This window comes from Dendroctonus ponderosae, unplaced genomic scaffold (assembly GCF_020466585.1).
Source record: "Dendroctonus ponderosae isolate FM_Combo_2020 unplaced genomic scaffold, Dpon_F_20191213v2 Dpon_F_20191213_1, whole genome shotgun sequence".
Lineage (NCBI taxonomy): Eukaryota > Metazoa > Arthropoda > Insecta > Coleoptera > Curculionidae > Dendroctonus > Dendroctonus ponderosae.
The window spans coordinates 44,645,201-44,662,946 of NW_026017110.1; the positions used below are offsets into that span (position 1 = coordinate 44,645,201).

The 17,746-nt window shown below is 38.2% G+C and overlaps 3 protein-coding genes across 4 annotated transcripts in view; 1 reads left to right on the top strand and 2 right to left on the bottom strand.

Moving 5' to 3' along the window:
* Window positions 1-8,080, bottom strand: part of LOC109541558 (dynein axonemal heavy chain 7-like) — a gene marked incomplete at its 5' end in the record, with an annotated part of 13,326 nt that extends 5,246 nt beyond the window's left edge. Inside the window, 21 exon segments of the mRNA XM_048667306.1 lie at window positions 5-44; window positions 46-97; window positions 153-446; window positions 528-658; window positions 721-948; window positions 1,007-1,634; window positions 1,637-1,914; window positions 1,972-2,082; window positions 2,156-2,345; window positions 2,396-2,636; window positions 2,638-2,678; window positions 2,754-2,850; window positions 5,684-5,870; window positions 5,925-6,004; window positions 6,006-6,197; window positions 6,256-6,603; window positions 6,668-6,927; window positions 6,984-7,296; window positions 7,344-7,591; window positions 7,644-7,850; window positions 7,910-8,080. Coding sequence (XP_048523263.1) covers window positions 5-44; window positions 46-97; window positions 153-446; window positions 528-658; window positions 721-948; window positions 1,007-1,634; window positions 1,637-1,914; window positions 1,972-2,082; window positions 2,156-2,345; window positions 2,396-2,636; window positions 2,638-2,678; window positions 2,754-2,850; window positions 5,684-5,870; window positions 5,925-6,004; window positions 6,006-6,197; window positions 6,256-6,603; window positions 6,668-6,927; window positions 6,984-7,296; window positions 7,344-7,591; window positions 7,644-7,850; window positions 7,910-8,080 — 4,337 coding nt within the window.
* A 241-nt stretch (window positions 8,081-8,321) lies between these two features.
* LOC109541565 lies at window positions 8,322-16,372 on the bottom strand. Of its 2 annotated transcripts, XM_048667301.1 has the most exons (8): window positions 16,150-16,372; window positions 14,467-14,520; window positions 13,540-13,574; window positions 9,748-11,197; window positions 9,509-9,692; window positions 9,194-9,450; window positions 8,724-9,107; window positions 8,436-8,663 (listed from the first exon to the last, which is right to left on the bottom strand). In XM_048667301.1, the coding sequence occupies exons 4-8, from the start codon at window positions 11,183-11,185 to the stop codon at window positions 8,560-8,562; spliced, it is 2,367 nt and encodes a 788-aa protein (XP_048523258.1). In that variant the 5' UTR covers window positions 11,186-11,197; window positions 13,540-13,574; window positions 14,467-14,520; window positions 16,150-16,372; the 3' UTR covers window positions 8,436-8,559. The 2 variants fall into 2 exon arrangements, with proteins under 2 accessions (XP_048523254.1, XP_048523258.1); XM_048667297.1 differs by lacking the exons at window positions 14,467-14,520; window positions 16,150-16,372 and adding an exon at window positions 14,026-14,226 and having other exon boundaries at window positions 8,322-8,663.
* On the top strand, window positions 13,184-13,504 carry LOC125504804 (thioredoxin-2-like). Its single transcript, XM_048667329.1, has one exon. It carries the CDS (start codon window positions 13,184-13,186, stop codon window positions 13,502-13,504), a length of 321 nt encoding a protein of 106 aa, XP_048523286.1.
* Window positions 16,373-17,746: the final 1,374 nt, after the last annotated feature.

The following is a 17,746-nucleotide window of genomic DNA, read 5'->3' on the forward strand; positions in this document are numbered from 1 at the left end:
TGGTAAAGACGTAGTTTTTTTGTGTAACTATGCGAGGATTTAGAGTCGTCTAGAATGCTCACAATCAATCGCCTGTCCCAATCATCCGTCACTCTACCTGAAAATAAGTGGATAATCTGTAAACAGTTCGACTGATCTACCGAACTCCCCACCTCCATAGTTGCATTCACCAATTAGGTAGGACAAAGCCTCGAACGGATTGTCGCTCTCGTTAATAAACATTTGCAATTGCTGTACAGATATATCGAAATCGGAATCGTTGAATCCATACGGAATGTTCCAACCGAGCGGTCCAAACGTTCTTCTTTCTTGAACCACTGCATGGAAGAAGGCCAAGCCATATAACAGCCTGGAGAACATTTCCTCGTGCTCTGGCCAGCCGTTGAAGAACTCTGGATTTTTTACCGGGTCGCTTATGTAGGACTTTAGAAGGTTGTTTTGAAACCCTAAAAACTACCTTACTTACAACAAAATGGCATCTTGGAATCGTGCAATGTGACTCCTCTGGCCTATAACGGGTGTGGTACCTGTCGGTCGTTCGTTGGTCATTTTCACTTGCTAATTCTGCAGGCAAACCCACATTCCGGAGTCCTGGTCTTCTTCGATCATTGCCTGAGCTATCGGACCCTGACCTTGACCCAACGAAATCGATCGAAATCTGCCGATAGAATAAAAAATAATCAATGGTGTTGGGATCTTTTTCCTCTGAGTCGAATCCACCTGTTCGACATTTTCTGCGCTTCCGCACATTTTACTAGTGCAGCCATGGTGTCGGTGCCAGGAGATAATATGAAAATCAATGGACATAAACTGTAGGAGTCGTTATAGGAGAGTGAAATGTTGAATGGCGGTGGTTTAAGAAACCGTTCATCCGTCTCGTTTTGGACAAAGAGACTGACGGCCCTGATTAATTTGTCTGGTCTAAGAACTCGGATGACAATTAAACGTCTGAAATTAGAAACAACATTCTACTCAGTAAACCATCTTAAGCGCGTGGCCCGCTTACCCAATATTAGATAGAGTTCTGTGTCAAGGTTCTGGCCACACCAAATCCTCTTGATAATTGTCGTAAATATTCCGCCATTTATCATGGGCATCTACAAAGTGCTGCAGAAAACCTTTGAAGATGGTCAAATCTTCCAATCTGCAAATTTCATCCCAGGATTTGTCGGGCAACCAAGATTCGTACGGATTTTTTAGGGCGTTTTCGACAGTCACTCCGGCAGTAAGAAAGAACATAATCTCGCGTTCATTCAGCTTTCTCTGGGAAATCATGATTTTGGAACAGAGCAAAAACGAAAAAAGCAATTTGTCTTTTTCGAACAAAGAACGCGTGATGTTGTTATACAGGTCCAAAGTGAATCAATTTATCAGGCTTTGACATCGTTTCTCGATGCTGCGGAACTTCTCTGCTTTTTGTATCGATCCCACGTACAGATTGATGAACCACTCTAAGGAGTACTGATACATGGGGTCTACGTTGGCTACATCCAAAATACAGTAGTACAATACGGCCGAATGTTCCGCTACTGCTTGGTACTTCACTCTGAATTCTTCAATCGACTTTTCGATTTGAAATGATTTTTCCTGCTTCTCACAGATTTCCGTAGACAGAAGCATCGAATCGTCAAGATATCGCCTTTAGTCTCTGAGAGGGTTTTTAAGATTTTTTCTTCCGTGTTTTCCAAAGCGGCCTTGTTTTCCGCTTTTTGAACTATCAGTTCTTCTTTCAGCTGTTGTAGTTCAGGCTTTTCAACAGCCACAACAATTCCTATTGCGCATGGAAACATTTAAATAATACTGACTAACAAATAAGGAATGCTCGTTTTAGTTACCCAACAACTGATAATCGTCACACGGTTGAACACTTCCGGTAGATAGTGTGGATTTCTCAACTTAGATGTTAAATACAACCTAAGGAAAAGAAATACAGTTGGTTTTCAAACAGGCAGCAGACGTGTCTCTCATTGCCTAAAGTTCTTATTGTATTCAATCACATTCTGTCCAACGCTGATCACTTCAATGCCGGCTTGCTTGTACGTTTTCTTGTACAATAACGGATCTAGAGCGGCTAAAGTGAGTAGGTATATTATGGAATAATAAACTCTATAGAGCTACATTTTTGTTGTAAAATGTTAAGAATACTATCCAAAAGTCTTGTGTGCTACTTACTAATACTGGATACCCGAATTGAAAGCAGGTTTCAATAGTCGTCATATAATTTTGAAAAGAAAATTTGACCACCTCCAAGTTATTGACTTTTTCCATTTTTTAAATCTAGCTGCTGGCTTGAGCCTACGAATCAACAAATAGGGACCATCTTCTAGAGTTATCCATTATAATTCCTAGCAAAGCCAGCATATAAAAACCAATAAATTATCACACTCAGAGGTACCGTTCTCAGTACTAAAGCTGTCTCTCGGCAAGCCGCTCATATACCATTGCTGGATCTTAACATCTGACCCCAGCACTGTGACCATCTCGAATTCATCGGCTGTTGGAATATCTAAGTTTTTGACGTACTTGTGCCAGTCGAGCACAATTCTTTGCCTGTAGATGCTGTTAAAAGGAGACAAGTAAGATATTATCCCACACGATATCAGAATGTCTCCAGCTAAACCATCGAATTGGACCCGGAAGAGCGTCTGCACAAGCAGTCCAACGAGTTTTCTCTCCGCCTATAAGCGAATAGGCAATAGCTTTAAGGTGATTTTTACAAATCACCAGTTGATGTGAGCTTCTGAGCTATTCACCAAGACCTCCGATGAGTTTTTGAGCGCGATACAACTTATTACATAAATCCACACTGTCTTGCAATTCTTTTTGCTTATTGATGGCTTCGTTAAGCAGCTATGGCACATGTACGACAAAGTGTACAAAATCGTGGCGCCAAAAAAGGCCAAATTGGACGCTGCCGAGAAAGAATTTGCGGAAATGATGGAAATGTTGGCTTCAAAACGGGCCGCAAATTCTTTCTCGGCAGCGTCCAATTTGGCCTTTTTTGGCGCACGATTTTGTACACTTTGTCGTACATGTCCATAGCTGCAAATTCATACATTGCATTGTATTGTTTAAATACTAAGTAGTCGCGCCATTGTACTATACGAATTCGTGAAAGAGGTCCTTTGCAGATTTTTTTCTCCACTTATTCTGTTCATTTATTGTCAAGTAACCGTTCTACAATTTTATTTTTAATTCAATTTTTGGACAAGGAAGTTATAAGCAATTTAAATTTGAATTTCTTTTTAGCGCTCCAAAACGGGGCGCCAGCACTTGCTGGACGGCTGACGTTACGAGACAAGACTTTGATATTGGGCTTGTATTTAGTTCACGTTGTACCGGCGTTTACTTTTTTTTTAAGGCCAACTTTAAAGGGTGCTTAGTGAGGTTTAGTTGGTGATTTGAAGAAAATGACTTAGTGTAGCAGTACTACGGTGTCTACACCAGAAAATAACATTCGTAAAAGTGCTTTTGGACGAAAACTGTGGCTTCAAATGGCGCGACAAAATCTCAAAAAAATATCGTCGAAAAGCTGCAATTATGTTTGCGAAGATCATTTTACAGTATGTTTTATTACATATTTTCGTCGCTCCTCTGAAGTAAATATCAAAAGGAGATACTATTTAGATTAGTTATCACCTGTACTTTTTAACTTGAGAACGACATGGAAAATTATATGGAATGGTAAATGATGGAAACTCGAAAAATTATGAAACCAGATGCAATTCCCAGCGAATTTTCCTGCCAAACAGATAGAAAACGAACTTTGAATCTGCCAGTACGTAGTGCAGTTTTCAAACGTGAAATTATTGCGAATGTTTTATGCGAACGTAACGTACCTAACACTTCAAAAAATGACATCGTATGTGAAGAAGGAACTTCAGCTGGAATTGAACGAGAAAGGCATGCTAGTTTGTGTAAATCAGTACGAGTCGATGTAGCAGTACAAGTAAATTTGAGATTTACGTAAAGCATCACAGTGCAACATCCGGGCAGATACGTTGTCCCAAAGTTGCCCACCCATCACATTTGCTTCTGAAAGTATTGCTTTATCGCGAATAAAGACACTTGCAAAATCCAAAATAACACGTCGTCAGAGTCGAGTTTGTCACGCTTAAGTGATGAGATGAATGACGAAGATCGACAGTTCAGATGATTCTGAGCTTGGCGTTGAGGTAAATTAGGGATTGGACATCCATCCTATAACATCGATGGTAGCCATCGATGTTGACATCGGAAAGGTAAACATCGCAATCAGAACATCGATGTTTTACAACATCGATGTTCTGATAGTTTACCGTTGCATACAAATTTCAAATTGATTAACTTAAACTTAAATAATTTCATTTTACTATTACTATGACCATAAATAATCGATTAAATGTATTCCACTAATAGTTGCCACATTTTTCGGTCAACTGACTGCAAAAAGATGCTTTTGTCGGGTGCAGCTGGAAATGGGCCGCTTTGCCGCGGTATCGTTTGTATCGGCACTATCAAAGAGTTTGCAGAACATGTTTCTATCTCGTACCAACATCAAATGTCCGATGGTTTTATTTCGGGATCTAACATCGATGTTTTATCGATGTCCCAAGTTTCCAACATCGATGGTAAAAATATCGAACATCGAATGAATTGCATCGATGTTTGCGAAACATCCATGTTTTTCTCCCGTCCCTAAGGTAAATGAAGAACATCGAAAGTCTATTATAGCGAAACATACTTTTATGAAAATCCAAAATAATTCAAAAATGATTTCTGGGTGTAATCACAGAAAATATTATTATAATTGAACAATTTCGCTTTGATAAAAGTTTTGGAGGGTTAGGTGACGATTTTGGGGTTTCTACAAGTACATACTGCTAGTACAATTTTTTCAAAGTAAGTTGAACCAACTAACGGGATGTTGAAAAGTTTGATAACGTCGATGCCAGCTGATAAAGTCAAAAAAGATCTTCCAATAGCCTTTAGAACACGTTTTAGCAAAGTTTATGCTATAATAGATGCGTAAGACCAATACTCACCTACGGCATCGCAACCCGAGCAGACACAAACAAAACAAAATGTATCTTAAAACGGCAGAGATGAAAACTCTAAGGTAATAGCGGGAAAAACACTACGGGAGAGGGTGAGAAGCGCAACAACAGGACAGACCTGCAAAGTGGAGGTTGTAATCAGATAAGGACGAAAGCGCAGAAGATGCTGGCGGGAGCATATAGAAAGAATGGACCCCGAAAGAATAGCCAAGATTGTGTCGAATGGAATTGAAATCTAGCTGGTAAAAGACCCATCGGAAGACCACCGAAAAGATGAAGGAATAGTTGGACATCCATATCACAGGAGAATCAACAACATTGACCAGACGAAATAAACAGACCAAAGGGTCTGTACAAATAATAATAAGAAGAAGATTGCTTTCTAAACATCATAAAGAAAAACACAAGGTACGGTTTAAATGAGCACACCGACTACATGCAGGCCGGCGTGTCTTGTAACGTCAGACCAATCACATGGCGTTTCCGCATAACGTCAATTGGATCAGATTTGAAAGCCCATTTAATACCAAAATCATATTTTTTTCGGGATTTATTTTTCTTGCAGTGTATTTATATGCAATAAAACTTGTCTTCTAGTATGTTTTTAATCAAAAATAAATTTAATGCAAAGTGTCAATTGCACTCTATGTAAATTGCTTACTATTGATACATTTGCATAGTCCCTCAGCTGCACTACTCGCCTTGGCGACAATGGAAGGCTTAAAGTCTTTGTTAGATATATACTCTTTTCGCAATTTTGCCATCAATTCAGGCTTGATGTTATCCTTGTCGAAATCTTTTAAATTCTGAAGGAAGTTCATGTCGCCCAACAACCTACATACAGAATTCTATGCTAAAATTCCACCAATGCACACCGATTTTCTTCACCTTTTGCTGGGCCCCCAATAGTCCAAAAGCATTCTGCCAGTAGAAGGATCTGGTATTCGATCTGGCTTCAGTCCTTTTATAAATGCAAACGGCCGCCATTACCAACTTGATGGCATCTGGAGGATTCTTCATTGATTTCACCAGAGTAATGTCAGCTGGTTTAAGCGTGTCCAGGGCAGCTATTGCATCGTTTAAAATAGGCAAAGCTTCGGCTAAATCAGCTTCACATTCCTTCTTTAAAGCTTGTGCAGCTGCAGCTTGCTTGTTGGCAATCTAAGTGATGTAATCACAAGTCTGAAGGTGTACGATTCTGTTAGAAGCTTTTGGTTACCTTCTCGTCTTATTGCACTACTGTCGATATTTTTTCTACTGCTAATGTTTCTTTTTCGATTTGCTTTAGCATTTCGGTGGCCTTTTCGCTCATTTCCTTCAGCTGAGGCTGCAATTCGGCCAGTGAGTGTTGTTGCATTTCGCTGATGCTTATCGAGGAGTGATAAAGCTTTTCCAGGCCTCCCAAATAACGGTTTTTCGCCGCAGTCAGTTCGTTCTGCTTTTTGTTGGTCAAAGATTTGATCAGTTCCAAGTAGGACACCGAAGTTATGTATGTCTTGCGACCAGTTTTCTCAAAGAATTCGTCAGATACCTTAGCAGCTTCAACATGGAAATTTTGGCAAACTGTCTGATACAAATATTACCAATGTTAAGTTCATGTACACATTGGCACATTGGTGAGTTCAAATTACCACTGCAACGTCTTTAATGTTGGCAGACAAATTTACTTCGGCTATCCAACCGAGGGCGACTTCAACCAGAGCTTCTTCCGGCCACAGTTCGAACCAATCTATAGTGCAGCAATTAATGAGGGCTGGGTATAATCTGAGTCTGTTTCGAAACGTGGACCCGACCGGACTAAAGCAGAGAATGATGTGCAATCGCTCTTTACAACGCTTCGTAAAAAAGAAAAACACTTCCAAGGGGCTAATTTCAAAATTCCGATTATCACCTGCGAATGAACGAATTGAAAGGTGTGCTGTAGGGAATAAACTGAACTAAATTAACCTTGAGCTGCCAGTCTGACCATGTCTAATATCTCTTGCTTTTCATCAATCTGATAAATATTGGGAACTTCTCCTAAATTAAGCATTAGACATAAGACATCTTGCAAAAAGTTTTCCTCTTTGATTTGGCCCTCTGAAATCAGACAAACGCTGTGCTTTCCTTTACCACCCGATTTCTTCAGGATCTTCTTTATATCGTCCCTCCAGTCGTTAATGCTGTAGTTGTTTGTGATTTCCGGTTGGAACAAGGTGTGTCCGAAAATCTCGCTGCCGAGACCAGTTAGCGATTGACGTCCGGATCCACTTAATCCTACCTAAAAACGACATGGAACAACCAACACCGTAATTAGAACACTCTCACGAGTAATGCGCTGCCACAGTTCATTGACAAGACTCTGCAGATTTTCGAGAGATGCTCTAGAGCATAATCAAATAAAATTATATCCATTTTGGTCTTGTGAGTGGCATTGTACTAGTCCAGGCAGTTTTGGCTTAGGGCTTTGAACGCCTCTAACAACACGACTTCTTCGTATCGCTTATCCTCGTCCGAGTCCTGGTCGAAATACGACCCAAACATCAACGTTTTTATCGCACTTTGCAAGACAATCCCTAAATCATTTTCTCCATAGTTGTACCGAATAATAAACTGATCTTTACCGACCGTTCTTATCCCTAGGGTAATTGTCAAATATTTGCTCAAAATAGTCGCGAAAGTTCTCTTTGACGCAGACCCGCAATTTGCCAAACAACCACTCTCGATCCTGATGTTCTATTAGTCGATCGTAGAACACCCTGAGCACCTCGTGCACCCATATTTTGGCAAACGTCTTTTTACTTTCGGCTGATTCTTTCCGAAGCATTGCGCAACCTAAGGGGAACTTTATTATAATCTAGACCTACTTATGAATGGCATGATATATTAAATACCATGTATCATTCTGGAGAAATCTCTCAAATTAAAAACGTAATGACTCTTGGATGGGGTCGGCCTAAGATTCTCGATGGCTGCTTTGTACATCTCCAAGCCAGCCGCCACTGTTTGATTGACAACGGAAATAATTTCAGATGGAAATCCGTTGTTTTTCCAGCCCAATAGAATTTCTTCAATTTGCTCTTTTTGCAAAATTCAGATTGAAATTGCCTCAGTGCTTCCCGCTTCCTTTTTCCGATTTGGAAGTGTTCCATCATATCCTCCGTCAGTTCAGTGGCCACTAAAGTGAATTGCTTTGTGTCTTTTCTCGATTCTAGTCGAAATTCGACTCGAAATTGTCGCATTAATCTGCTAATCGAATTGCGAATGTGAGGTATTTGCTTTAAATACACTATTCAGACACTCGTATAAAATATAATTGATGTTATAATAAAGTAAACAATTTTTCTTAACCATTTAAATCGATAAAGTAGTTTCAGCAGCTATTTACAAATACGTCGTCGCTTCTCTTAAACTATATCGCATTGTCAATATGTACATATTTATTGGACACCCTGTATTGAAGGAAAAACACCATGATCAGGAATAGACATTGATTTGATTAGTTGCTTGCTAAAACCAGTCCCAGGACTGGTTTTAGCAACAATCACACTTCCGTGCCATCTTCTCCTTCGTCCTCAAGCAAGGGTCCTGATGAAACTCGTTTCTTCGGTTTTGGCGGAGGTCGTGGCGGAATCTTTTTGGGCTTTCCTGAGAAATAGCACAACATTATTTTACGATAATCGATTGAATATTATTAGCGCTTTCTACCATTGTCACACATAGAATTATCGCTGCCAATAGAATTCCGACTTTCGTTTGGACTTCGCAGTTGACCCGCATCAACCAGCGGTGAGGGTACAAGTGTCATTTTGGCTGAATTCAAATTCCTGGGTAAGGTTTGACTCCCGCTAAGTTGCTGAGGTGGTTGGGGCCTGGATCGAACCTCTGGACTTGATGGTGGTGATTGTCTTCCAGGTGCAAATGGTTTCTGAGGTGAGGGATGCCTGGGTGGTTCGTGAGCATGGGGTGCTTCGTGGGATTCAACTATTGGACCATAAATCGGGCTCAACGGAGTCAAAGATAGCAACCGGTTCGAACGAGGAGTTGAACCTGAATCTGTGCCTATTTTGTTCAATGACAATACTGAACTGCCTACAAACAAGAATATATTAATTTCTTTGATATGAAGAATGTATATGACAGTAGTAATAAATCTTGCGTGATATTATGAAATTTACCATCAACAGTACTTCGAGTTCCCAAGTTGTCGTAGAGTGGTTCGCCTATAACTTCGCTGTTTGGCGGCGGCTCCGAGCTCCAACTTTGCCTGGGCCGCCTCGGAATGGTAACGTAACCAACTCCTTGCCTAGGGAATCTTGGAATCCCCACTGTGAAGGGACTATGTGATCGGGAGTATGGCAACGTTTTATAGATGCTCAGTTGGTCGTAAATGGGATTGTGCATCGGACTTTGAAGTCCGTGAGTAGGCGGTAATCTAAATACATAAAAAATCAGTAAAAGTTACACTTACTGAAAAGTGGCTTTAGTCTCACCTATCCATCATGATAGTTGAAGCATTTGATGGCGCTGGAGAAATTTGGGTCCGCGCAGGAAACGTAAGCAGATCTGGCGGATACTGGTTCTGATGAGGCCGATAATCGGATTCCAAAAGCGCGTTGTTGGATTTCTGAAGAAGGGGCTGATCGAAATCGAACGATCGGGTTTCGTCATCCAAATCTAAAACCCAATAGTTTTAGGTTGATGAGTTCGGGCGAAGTTCAAACATTCTTACCGAAAACAGATTCGTTGTCTAGTAGATTTCGTTTAGCGTCGCTCACTTCTGTGCCCCCACTTACTACCGAAGCAGGAACAGAAGATCTTGGCGGTTTGCAGATGGGATTCACATCAGTCATTATGCCTTTTTTAATTTCGGCATGTCCTCCCATACTAATACACTCTTCCGAGGAACTGTCCAAATCATTTCGCTTCGACTGCATGGTTCTGCTTTTTGCCCTTCGACAGAATAGGCAAACCAATATTAAGATGATTATTAGTAGAACAATCAGTCCTACGGAGAGGCTAATTATTAGGACAGGAGAGCCTCCAAAGCTGGCAGTTGTTCCACTCAGGTACACTTCACTGTCGATGAGCAGCGTTATGGCCTTTTCATCTTCGCCTCCCGGGTTCTTAGCGATACATTTGTAGTCGCCTCTGTCCTTATAGCTGAGGTTGATGATTGTCAGATTGTTCCAGGTGTATTCTGCAGTTCTACTTTTCGCATTGGAGTATTTCTGCTTATTTTTTCTGGGGTCCCTTTCGACGATGTGGCCGTTGTTGATCCATTCTACATCGGGCGTAGGCTCGCCCAACACTTTGCAAACTAAAGTGATGTTGCTGGTGGTAGCAGTGATTTGGCTTGATGGCATGGGCTGTACTATAGAAGGCGAACAAGGAAAGCTTTCCCTCGCTGTCCATAGTCGTCCTTTAAACTTAGGCGGTTTTTCGCATTTTGTAGCGTGTGTGATTAGATTGTTTTTCATAAGCGACTGATGGAATAGCTCAAGTCGGCAATCGCAAATCCATGGGTTTTCTTCGACGTTCAGACTGTTCAGTTTTGGCAATTTCTCCTTCAGGTCAAACGCGACAGTTTTAAGTTTGTTGTACCCTAAATTTATATCAGTCAACAGCGGAAGATTGTAAAATGTGTTTTCACTTATATGCTCGATTTCGTTGTGGTCTACGTGTATTCTTTGAACGAACGACATGTTACTGAACAGACCCTCCTCCAGAGTTTTAATTCTGTTATAACTTAGACTGAGAATTCGCAACTTCACATTGTCTCTAAACGTGTTGCTTTTTAACTCCGCTATGGAATTCCTGGACAAGTCCAATTCGATAATGAGTGCCAATCTCCTGAATGCGCCTTCATCCAATAGTTCGATTGAGCAATTTTGAAACTTTAACTTGTGTATATCAAGAAGATTGGCACTGATAAACTCTCCATCGGCGAGACTGTAGAGGGCATTATTCGAAAAGTCTATTTCACGAACCAAGTTACTGAGGCCGTTGGGTATTCGGTTAAATCCCTTGTTAGAGCAATTTGCGGTTCTCCGACCACTCACCCATATGCAAGAGCATATGTTGCACTCTTTAGTCCAGTCTGAGTCCGAAACTGTGTAACGGATGAACGAAGCCGACAAGACCAAAATCCAGAACGGTATTCGAGACATAGTACCATCAATCTGAAACCGGAAACCTCAATTAATAATAAAAAATCAACAGTTGTCCTTAGTATTGGTTCGTGTAAGCCCGGAACTTTTATTTTTCTCTATAATAGAGGGTGATTCAAAATTGGCGTCATTCCTTTTAAGAGGCAATAGCGGCTCACTTGGAAGGTACGAGAAAAATATTTAATTTTTTTTTTCGATATTTTCTAGAAGATATTAACAGTTGAAAATCGAATTTCAACTTTGTTATTAAGAGTTATTTTGAAAGTGTTCCATGTTTAATTGGTAGCATGATGGAATTCTTAGGCATTCAAAAAGAAAAATTACGATCTTTGCTGCAAATTACGAAAATCTTTCATATTAAAAAATGTATGTGTGCTAGGAATAAGACTTAATTTTAGAATAAGCTAGGCTAAGACATATATGTACTACTCAAGGGCAGAAAGACCGATTAGGTCGATAGCCTTTTTCTATAGGAAATGAAGATTATTTATATATATATATAAAATTTATCTGCTACAATTTTTTGATGAAAAGTTAAAGCGGCAATGATGTTTTTTGTCATCAACAGATAGGTTTAGGTGGATAGCCTTTGTCAATATTAACAATAATTTGTCAAACTGTGACTTACTCATCCTGTGAATCTCCTTTCACGAATTTGCGATATACGATTAGTTCAGGGGAAATGCTACAGTAACATAGCCGAAGCTGAAAGAACTCACGCCAACAAAGGGCGAGGAGAATGGTTCCTGAGAGACAGTGGACGACAATTGATGTTTAGATTCCAGACACACAGAAACTAGTATTGGACATAATTGCAGAAGAGCCTTTCGGGGGCACTCAGTACATTGCACAACAACTGACACTTTCCCAGGCACCAAATAAATACCAGCATTCCTACCGCGTATGTAAGATCACATTAAACTAATGGATTACTGAACACCGGTATAAATTGAGCAGGAGTTAATAAACCGAATACGAGAAGCTGCTCGAGAAGAGTGCATAATAAGGTGATTACACAGGCACATGTTTGGAGTTACAGACTCAAATGTATGTTTTTGTAATTTGTAAAGTAATTAATAATTCGAGGTTATGAGTTTCGAAATAGGTTCTGTCATTCAACGATTTCTGTTGAATTTACCGTTTATCCTTGTCTATCTTATTGTCACTTTCTCTATTTATCCATGGTTACCGGAGTTTTAAATAATTACGAAGCAACAGGTATTTACGTAATGTTTATTAGGCAGATTACCTTGAAAAACATTGCTGCCGTTTTTCTAATATATTTTTTTGCAAATTTATCAGTTTTTAATAACCATTAATATGTTTTACTATTTTTTCTGTACTCTTTAAACACCGCCAGACAACACCTCCAGAGGAATGACGCCAATTTTGAATAACCCTGTATATGAATTCACTTTTTACGAGATCGGTAGACAACATGCCTAAATTATTTGGATTTACAAAAATGAGATAAAATTTGCTAAACGTACACTATCAATTGGAAAAATAAAAAACTTTCTTCAGTTTCGCTGTAAATTTGCGTCAATTGTACGTACAGAACTGGCTGTGTGTGTGTTATTTTCTGGATGATAATCCTGCAATCACATTATGAAGAAAGTAAAAGATAAACATGAGAAACTCATCCCACATCAACAAGCAACATTAAATTTCCGTCTCGGTCCGTGGAGAAGTAATAGAAAAAGAACGACAATTATTACGTCACTTCCAAAAAGCTTGGGACATACTATAGATACGTTTATGTGAAGTTATTGTTGTTTAAACTTCTGATGGAATCAGGTGGAACAGAACAGTTTAGCAGTTCGATGTACACGGCTATAAAAAGCAAAAAACCCGCTGGTGCTTGTATGTCATTTGTCGGTTCCAAACCGAAATAGGCCGTCATTTTAAAATGTCAATGGTGGTAGACCTTCACTCAAATTATTTATTCAATATGTCATCACAGAGTTCCGAAATGCCATTAGAAACATTGTAGGTAATATGTTTGTGGAAATCGCAAACAAAGTCGACCTACAGTCCCAAATAGACAAGGCAGGAAAAGACTTGATCATCTTGGAATTCTATGCTCCATGGTGTGGATCGTGTAAGATGGTGGAAACTAAAGTGAATGATCTGGCCAAAGAACATGCCACTGTCCCCTTTTTACGAATCAATGTGGACGAGATGGAAGAGCTGGCTGAGGAGTATGAAGTCACTGCTATGCCCACTTTCATTTTCATCAAGAACAGGGAAGTGTTAGCAACTTTTTCTGGTACTAAGATGGATAAAGTCATCGATGCTATTGTTAAATATAAACAGTGATTATTGCGTCGACAATAAAAAAGCTCACGACTTACCTTATATGTTCATGTAGCGACCAATTCAACTAAACCTGAAACAGAAAAAAAAATTCCAAAAAATTTAAAAAAACAGAAACTTTCTGTAAGATGTAACTGTTCACTTTCATTTTGGACAACATATTAAAAAGGTTTCCTTTGGCAAGAATCCGCAACTACATTCATTTCTTCTAAAGCGAAAACTTTGCCAGCTGACCGAATAATCTTGCATTTGACTCAACAGATAATTTAAAGGCGAGGTCAATTAAATGCAATCGAAAGATCAACATATTTGAATCCGTATAGGCTAAACTGTGCTAAGCTTTTCGAAGAGCTGCGGCCTGCTGGTAATGATGATTGTGATAATGAAAATATGCAAAAGTTGAAAGTTGACTTGAACTACGACAGTAATAAGTTCTAGATTGATGTAAAATAAGTAAACGAAGCAAATTAACTTTTCGCATGTTTTTGAAAACTTATTCATCATTACAACTTCATTAAACTCACAGGATTGAATTGCCCCTTCAACGGACAAGATTTGACGATATACTGATAAAAAAGATAACTGCAACATTGGTGTAACAACGTAATATCCTGATTGTGTATTTACATAGCAAACATGCTTATCTTCACCACTGATTTACCCGTAAAGGGCAAAACACCTATAAGCTTCGGCGCGATAGAATGAAGCAAAAATTCGCACATATCCGCTGCTGCTTGTTGGCAGCTTGACGATGATTTCAAATTTACAATTATCAACTGGTACTGTTTGTTTATTAGTTCGTAAATGTTATGTTGTGGTCTCCACACGTTTTTAAGTTAAGAGAAATTTTACACATTTACTTAGAATTAGTTGAAGGTGTTAATTTCTTGGACATTTTTTTTATCAAGATAGCTCCATTTTTTTAAATTTAATCAAGTATATTACCATTCATCGGGACCACTTACCTAAAGCAGATTGTTCCGATTCATGACATAGCAGTTGTTCTGTTGGGCATGTTCCTGGAACAAAAGAATAGAAATTCAATACATAAGTAAATGAACATTTTGTTGTTTTCTCCATATATTGACATTTTTTTTTAAAGTTTTTAGTAAGTAATTTATTAAATATAAAAACTTTCCATTGCAAGTACATACTATTAATGATATTTGTATATATGTTACAGACAGTATATAGAATCAGACCGTATATATACAGACTAGGCCATATATATACGGCCTAATACAACAGACCGTTTGCAAAAAGACATGCCATTTAATATACAGACTAGTTCGTTTATATACGGACGATTCCTATCCAGTCCGTTTGTTCAAGCGCAATGATGTTTTATGTGATGTTTACATTTTCAATTGTTAATTGTGGTAAAAATAGTTGGTTCTTTGTTAAAGGCGACGCTAAATACGATATATTTCAGATATGAAATTACAAAAGTAAATCAGATGTAGTTATTAATAATATGTTCCAATTTAAAAATATAGGTTTTACGAACAACTGTATGAGCGAACAAAATAGGTTGCCGAGAACAGCCGGGGTTTAGCTAAAGGGTACTTTCCTAATGATCAGTGTGCACAGTCCTTTAATTGTTTTAATAACAACGTGTTTATAAAAAAAATCCCAGCTTGCATTGGATTTCTAATTTTTTGCCGTCTTTTTCCCTATGGCTGCCGACAGTCTACCTATGAATGTCTCGAAATTTCAATGATTTGAATTTGAATTTTTGAATTTTTCAGCGAAATTTTTGAACAACCCACTTTATTATTACATCTAATATTAAGGGTACTTCAAGCTAGAACCAAAATAAATGCCAAGCTAAAACTGCATAAAGTCTGCATTAACCGGGATTTAGTCCGTTTACATATGGACTAGTCGAAGTTGGACCGTATTAAACAGTCTAGTCCCTTTACAAAGCAACTAGTCCGTTTCTTGAAGGACAAATTTGTTACACATATGGACTGAAATATTCAGTCCGTTTATATACGGACTAGTCATTTTATATACTGCCGGTTTTACATATACGGTCTGTAACATATACAATAGATGTGAGCAATGAAGTTGCTTGTATGGTTCAACGTATGGCATTAAAGCAGAATGGTTTGTTTATTGACGTGACGCTTGCCATAGACAAATAAATGCATGTGCCCGAATGTACAAGACATAATCAAGCATCAGGAAAGCAGAAGTAACCGGTGAATGCTTACCGATATACATAAATAATTTTAAGATGCATTTTATATTGTACAGAATGCAATAAAAATATTAAAAATAGAAGTAATGGTAATTACAAAAAGGCAAAGTTTGCTATTAAGCTGTAAAATCGAAGAAAATGTTGTCCTAGATGTAAACTATTTAATACATAGGTATTCCTTTATTTACATCAACAAAGAAATAGACATTTCATGAATATACGCTTAGTACAGTTTATTTTGGTTTAGGAATTGTGCTAATCACCGAAGTTAGGATCGTTTCAAACTGACAATCATTGATAACAGTATCTACCCTAGTTAAATATTATGATCATGATGCTATCATTTAATTCGTTTATCCGAATAGTGATTCATCTGTTGTACATATTCCCAGACGCATACGGGGCATAACATAAACATCACCATTGTTAGAGGCAGTACCAGTACCTGTCGCTTCATGACGCCTAACTGAAGTTAACTAGAAGCTAGAAGTTCTGTGTCCTATCAACTTCACATCTAATTGGTGGCAATAATCGATACTTTTCTGGTGAGAAGTTAAAAATTAAAAACTTTTTCACTCTCACTGTTCTTCGCCATATATCAACCACATATCAACAGAACATCAGGGCGAGACATTCCGAACTGGCAGTACTGTGCAGAGTTGCCGGTTTTTCTTGATTGTTAGTCGCCAGTGTTGTCGGCAAATATCGCCCAAAAGTCGCCCAAGGCCTGCAAGTCAAAATCACCTACATACTCCTTGCAGTACTTCTATGCAGTGATGCCATACTGATAAATTTTTCTCTAGTTCTAGGGATTTCTCAGGCAAAAGGAAAAGGGATTTGTTAAAATTATATAGGAATTTTTAAAATTTTTCGTTTATTCGTAAAAAAATTAATTCTGGATAGAAAATATTAATATAACGGAGTTCAGAAAGCTAACAATTAGAAGAACCACAATTTGTTTTAAGAAATCTGAATTAATTAAGAATCTCCTTTAAGGTCTTTTTAATTTCCCGGAAATTATCTTTAATGCAATGCAAAAATCAATACATCTACAGTGAGTGTGATTTGCACCTGCCCCATCTACATATAAACTTTGTCAAATACATATTTAAACTAAAGCTTGAATTTAAGAGAATAAATAAGAAGAATACAAATTGAAGCAAAATTTTGAGTTTAATTGTTTAAAACTTTTCAAATTTCGTAATATACCGTTTCCAATAACCTGTTATGTTTCACTTATCATTTTTTATTAAACATTTGTATTTATAATTTTTTTTTTGAAAATCTAGGAAAAACTAGGGATTTTTTAAGTTACCATATGGGGATTTTAATTTTACCGACCTGGCATCACTGCTTCGATGTGGTCAAGATACCGACATGTGCAATGAACTTGAAGCACGGATTCTTTGCGCGATAAAAGTGAGGCAAAATCAAAATGTAGGCAACCCGCTGTCCTGACGGTTGTTTATCTTCTTCTATCTCATTGACTTATACGAAAATGCGCTGCAAGATTTTGCAATTTCGGTTTCCTTTTACACAACTACAGTGTGATGGTTTAGTTATTGATGAAAATATAACAAAATTGAACTGTTTTAAAGTTTTCAGGTAGAAAAAATCATCATAACAATTCCGAAGTGGAATGATATAGGAGCAAAAAAGAAAATCAAAATTAATACACGTAAAATAAGTAGGAAATACTTTATTTATACATATAGTAAAAAAATATACAGTTTAACAAAAAACTTCTATACTTACACTTTTTTATTTAAGTTATAACAATTTTTAAATAATACGAGTTTTGTTATCAATATTCGTTAAACGTTTATAGCAGGAATGATCTAGAGAAAGATTTATACCACGTGTATACTAGTCATGACATTATAATAGGTAGGTACACTTTTGATAAGCCAGTATATCCAGCAAGCACAAAATGTTCGTGGGACGTTCTATTTTGATCCCCGTTATCCCGCATGGGATCACCCTTAGTAGGATGTCCCTTGTATCGCATATATATATCAGGCAGTCGTCCCAGAAACGTTATA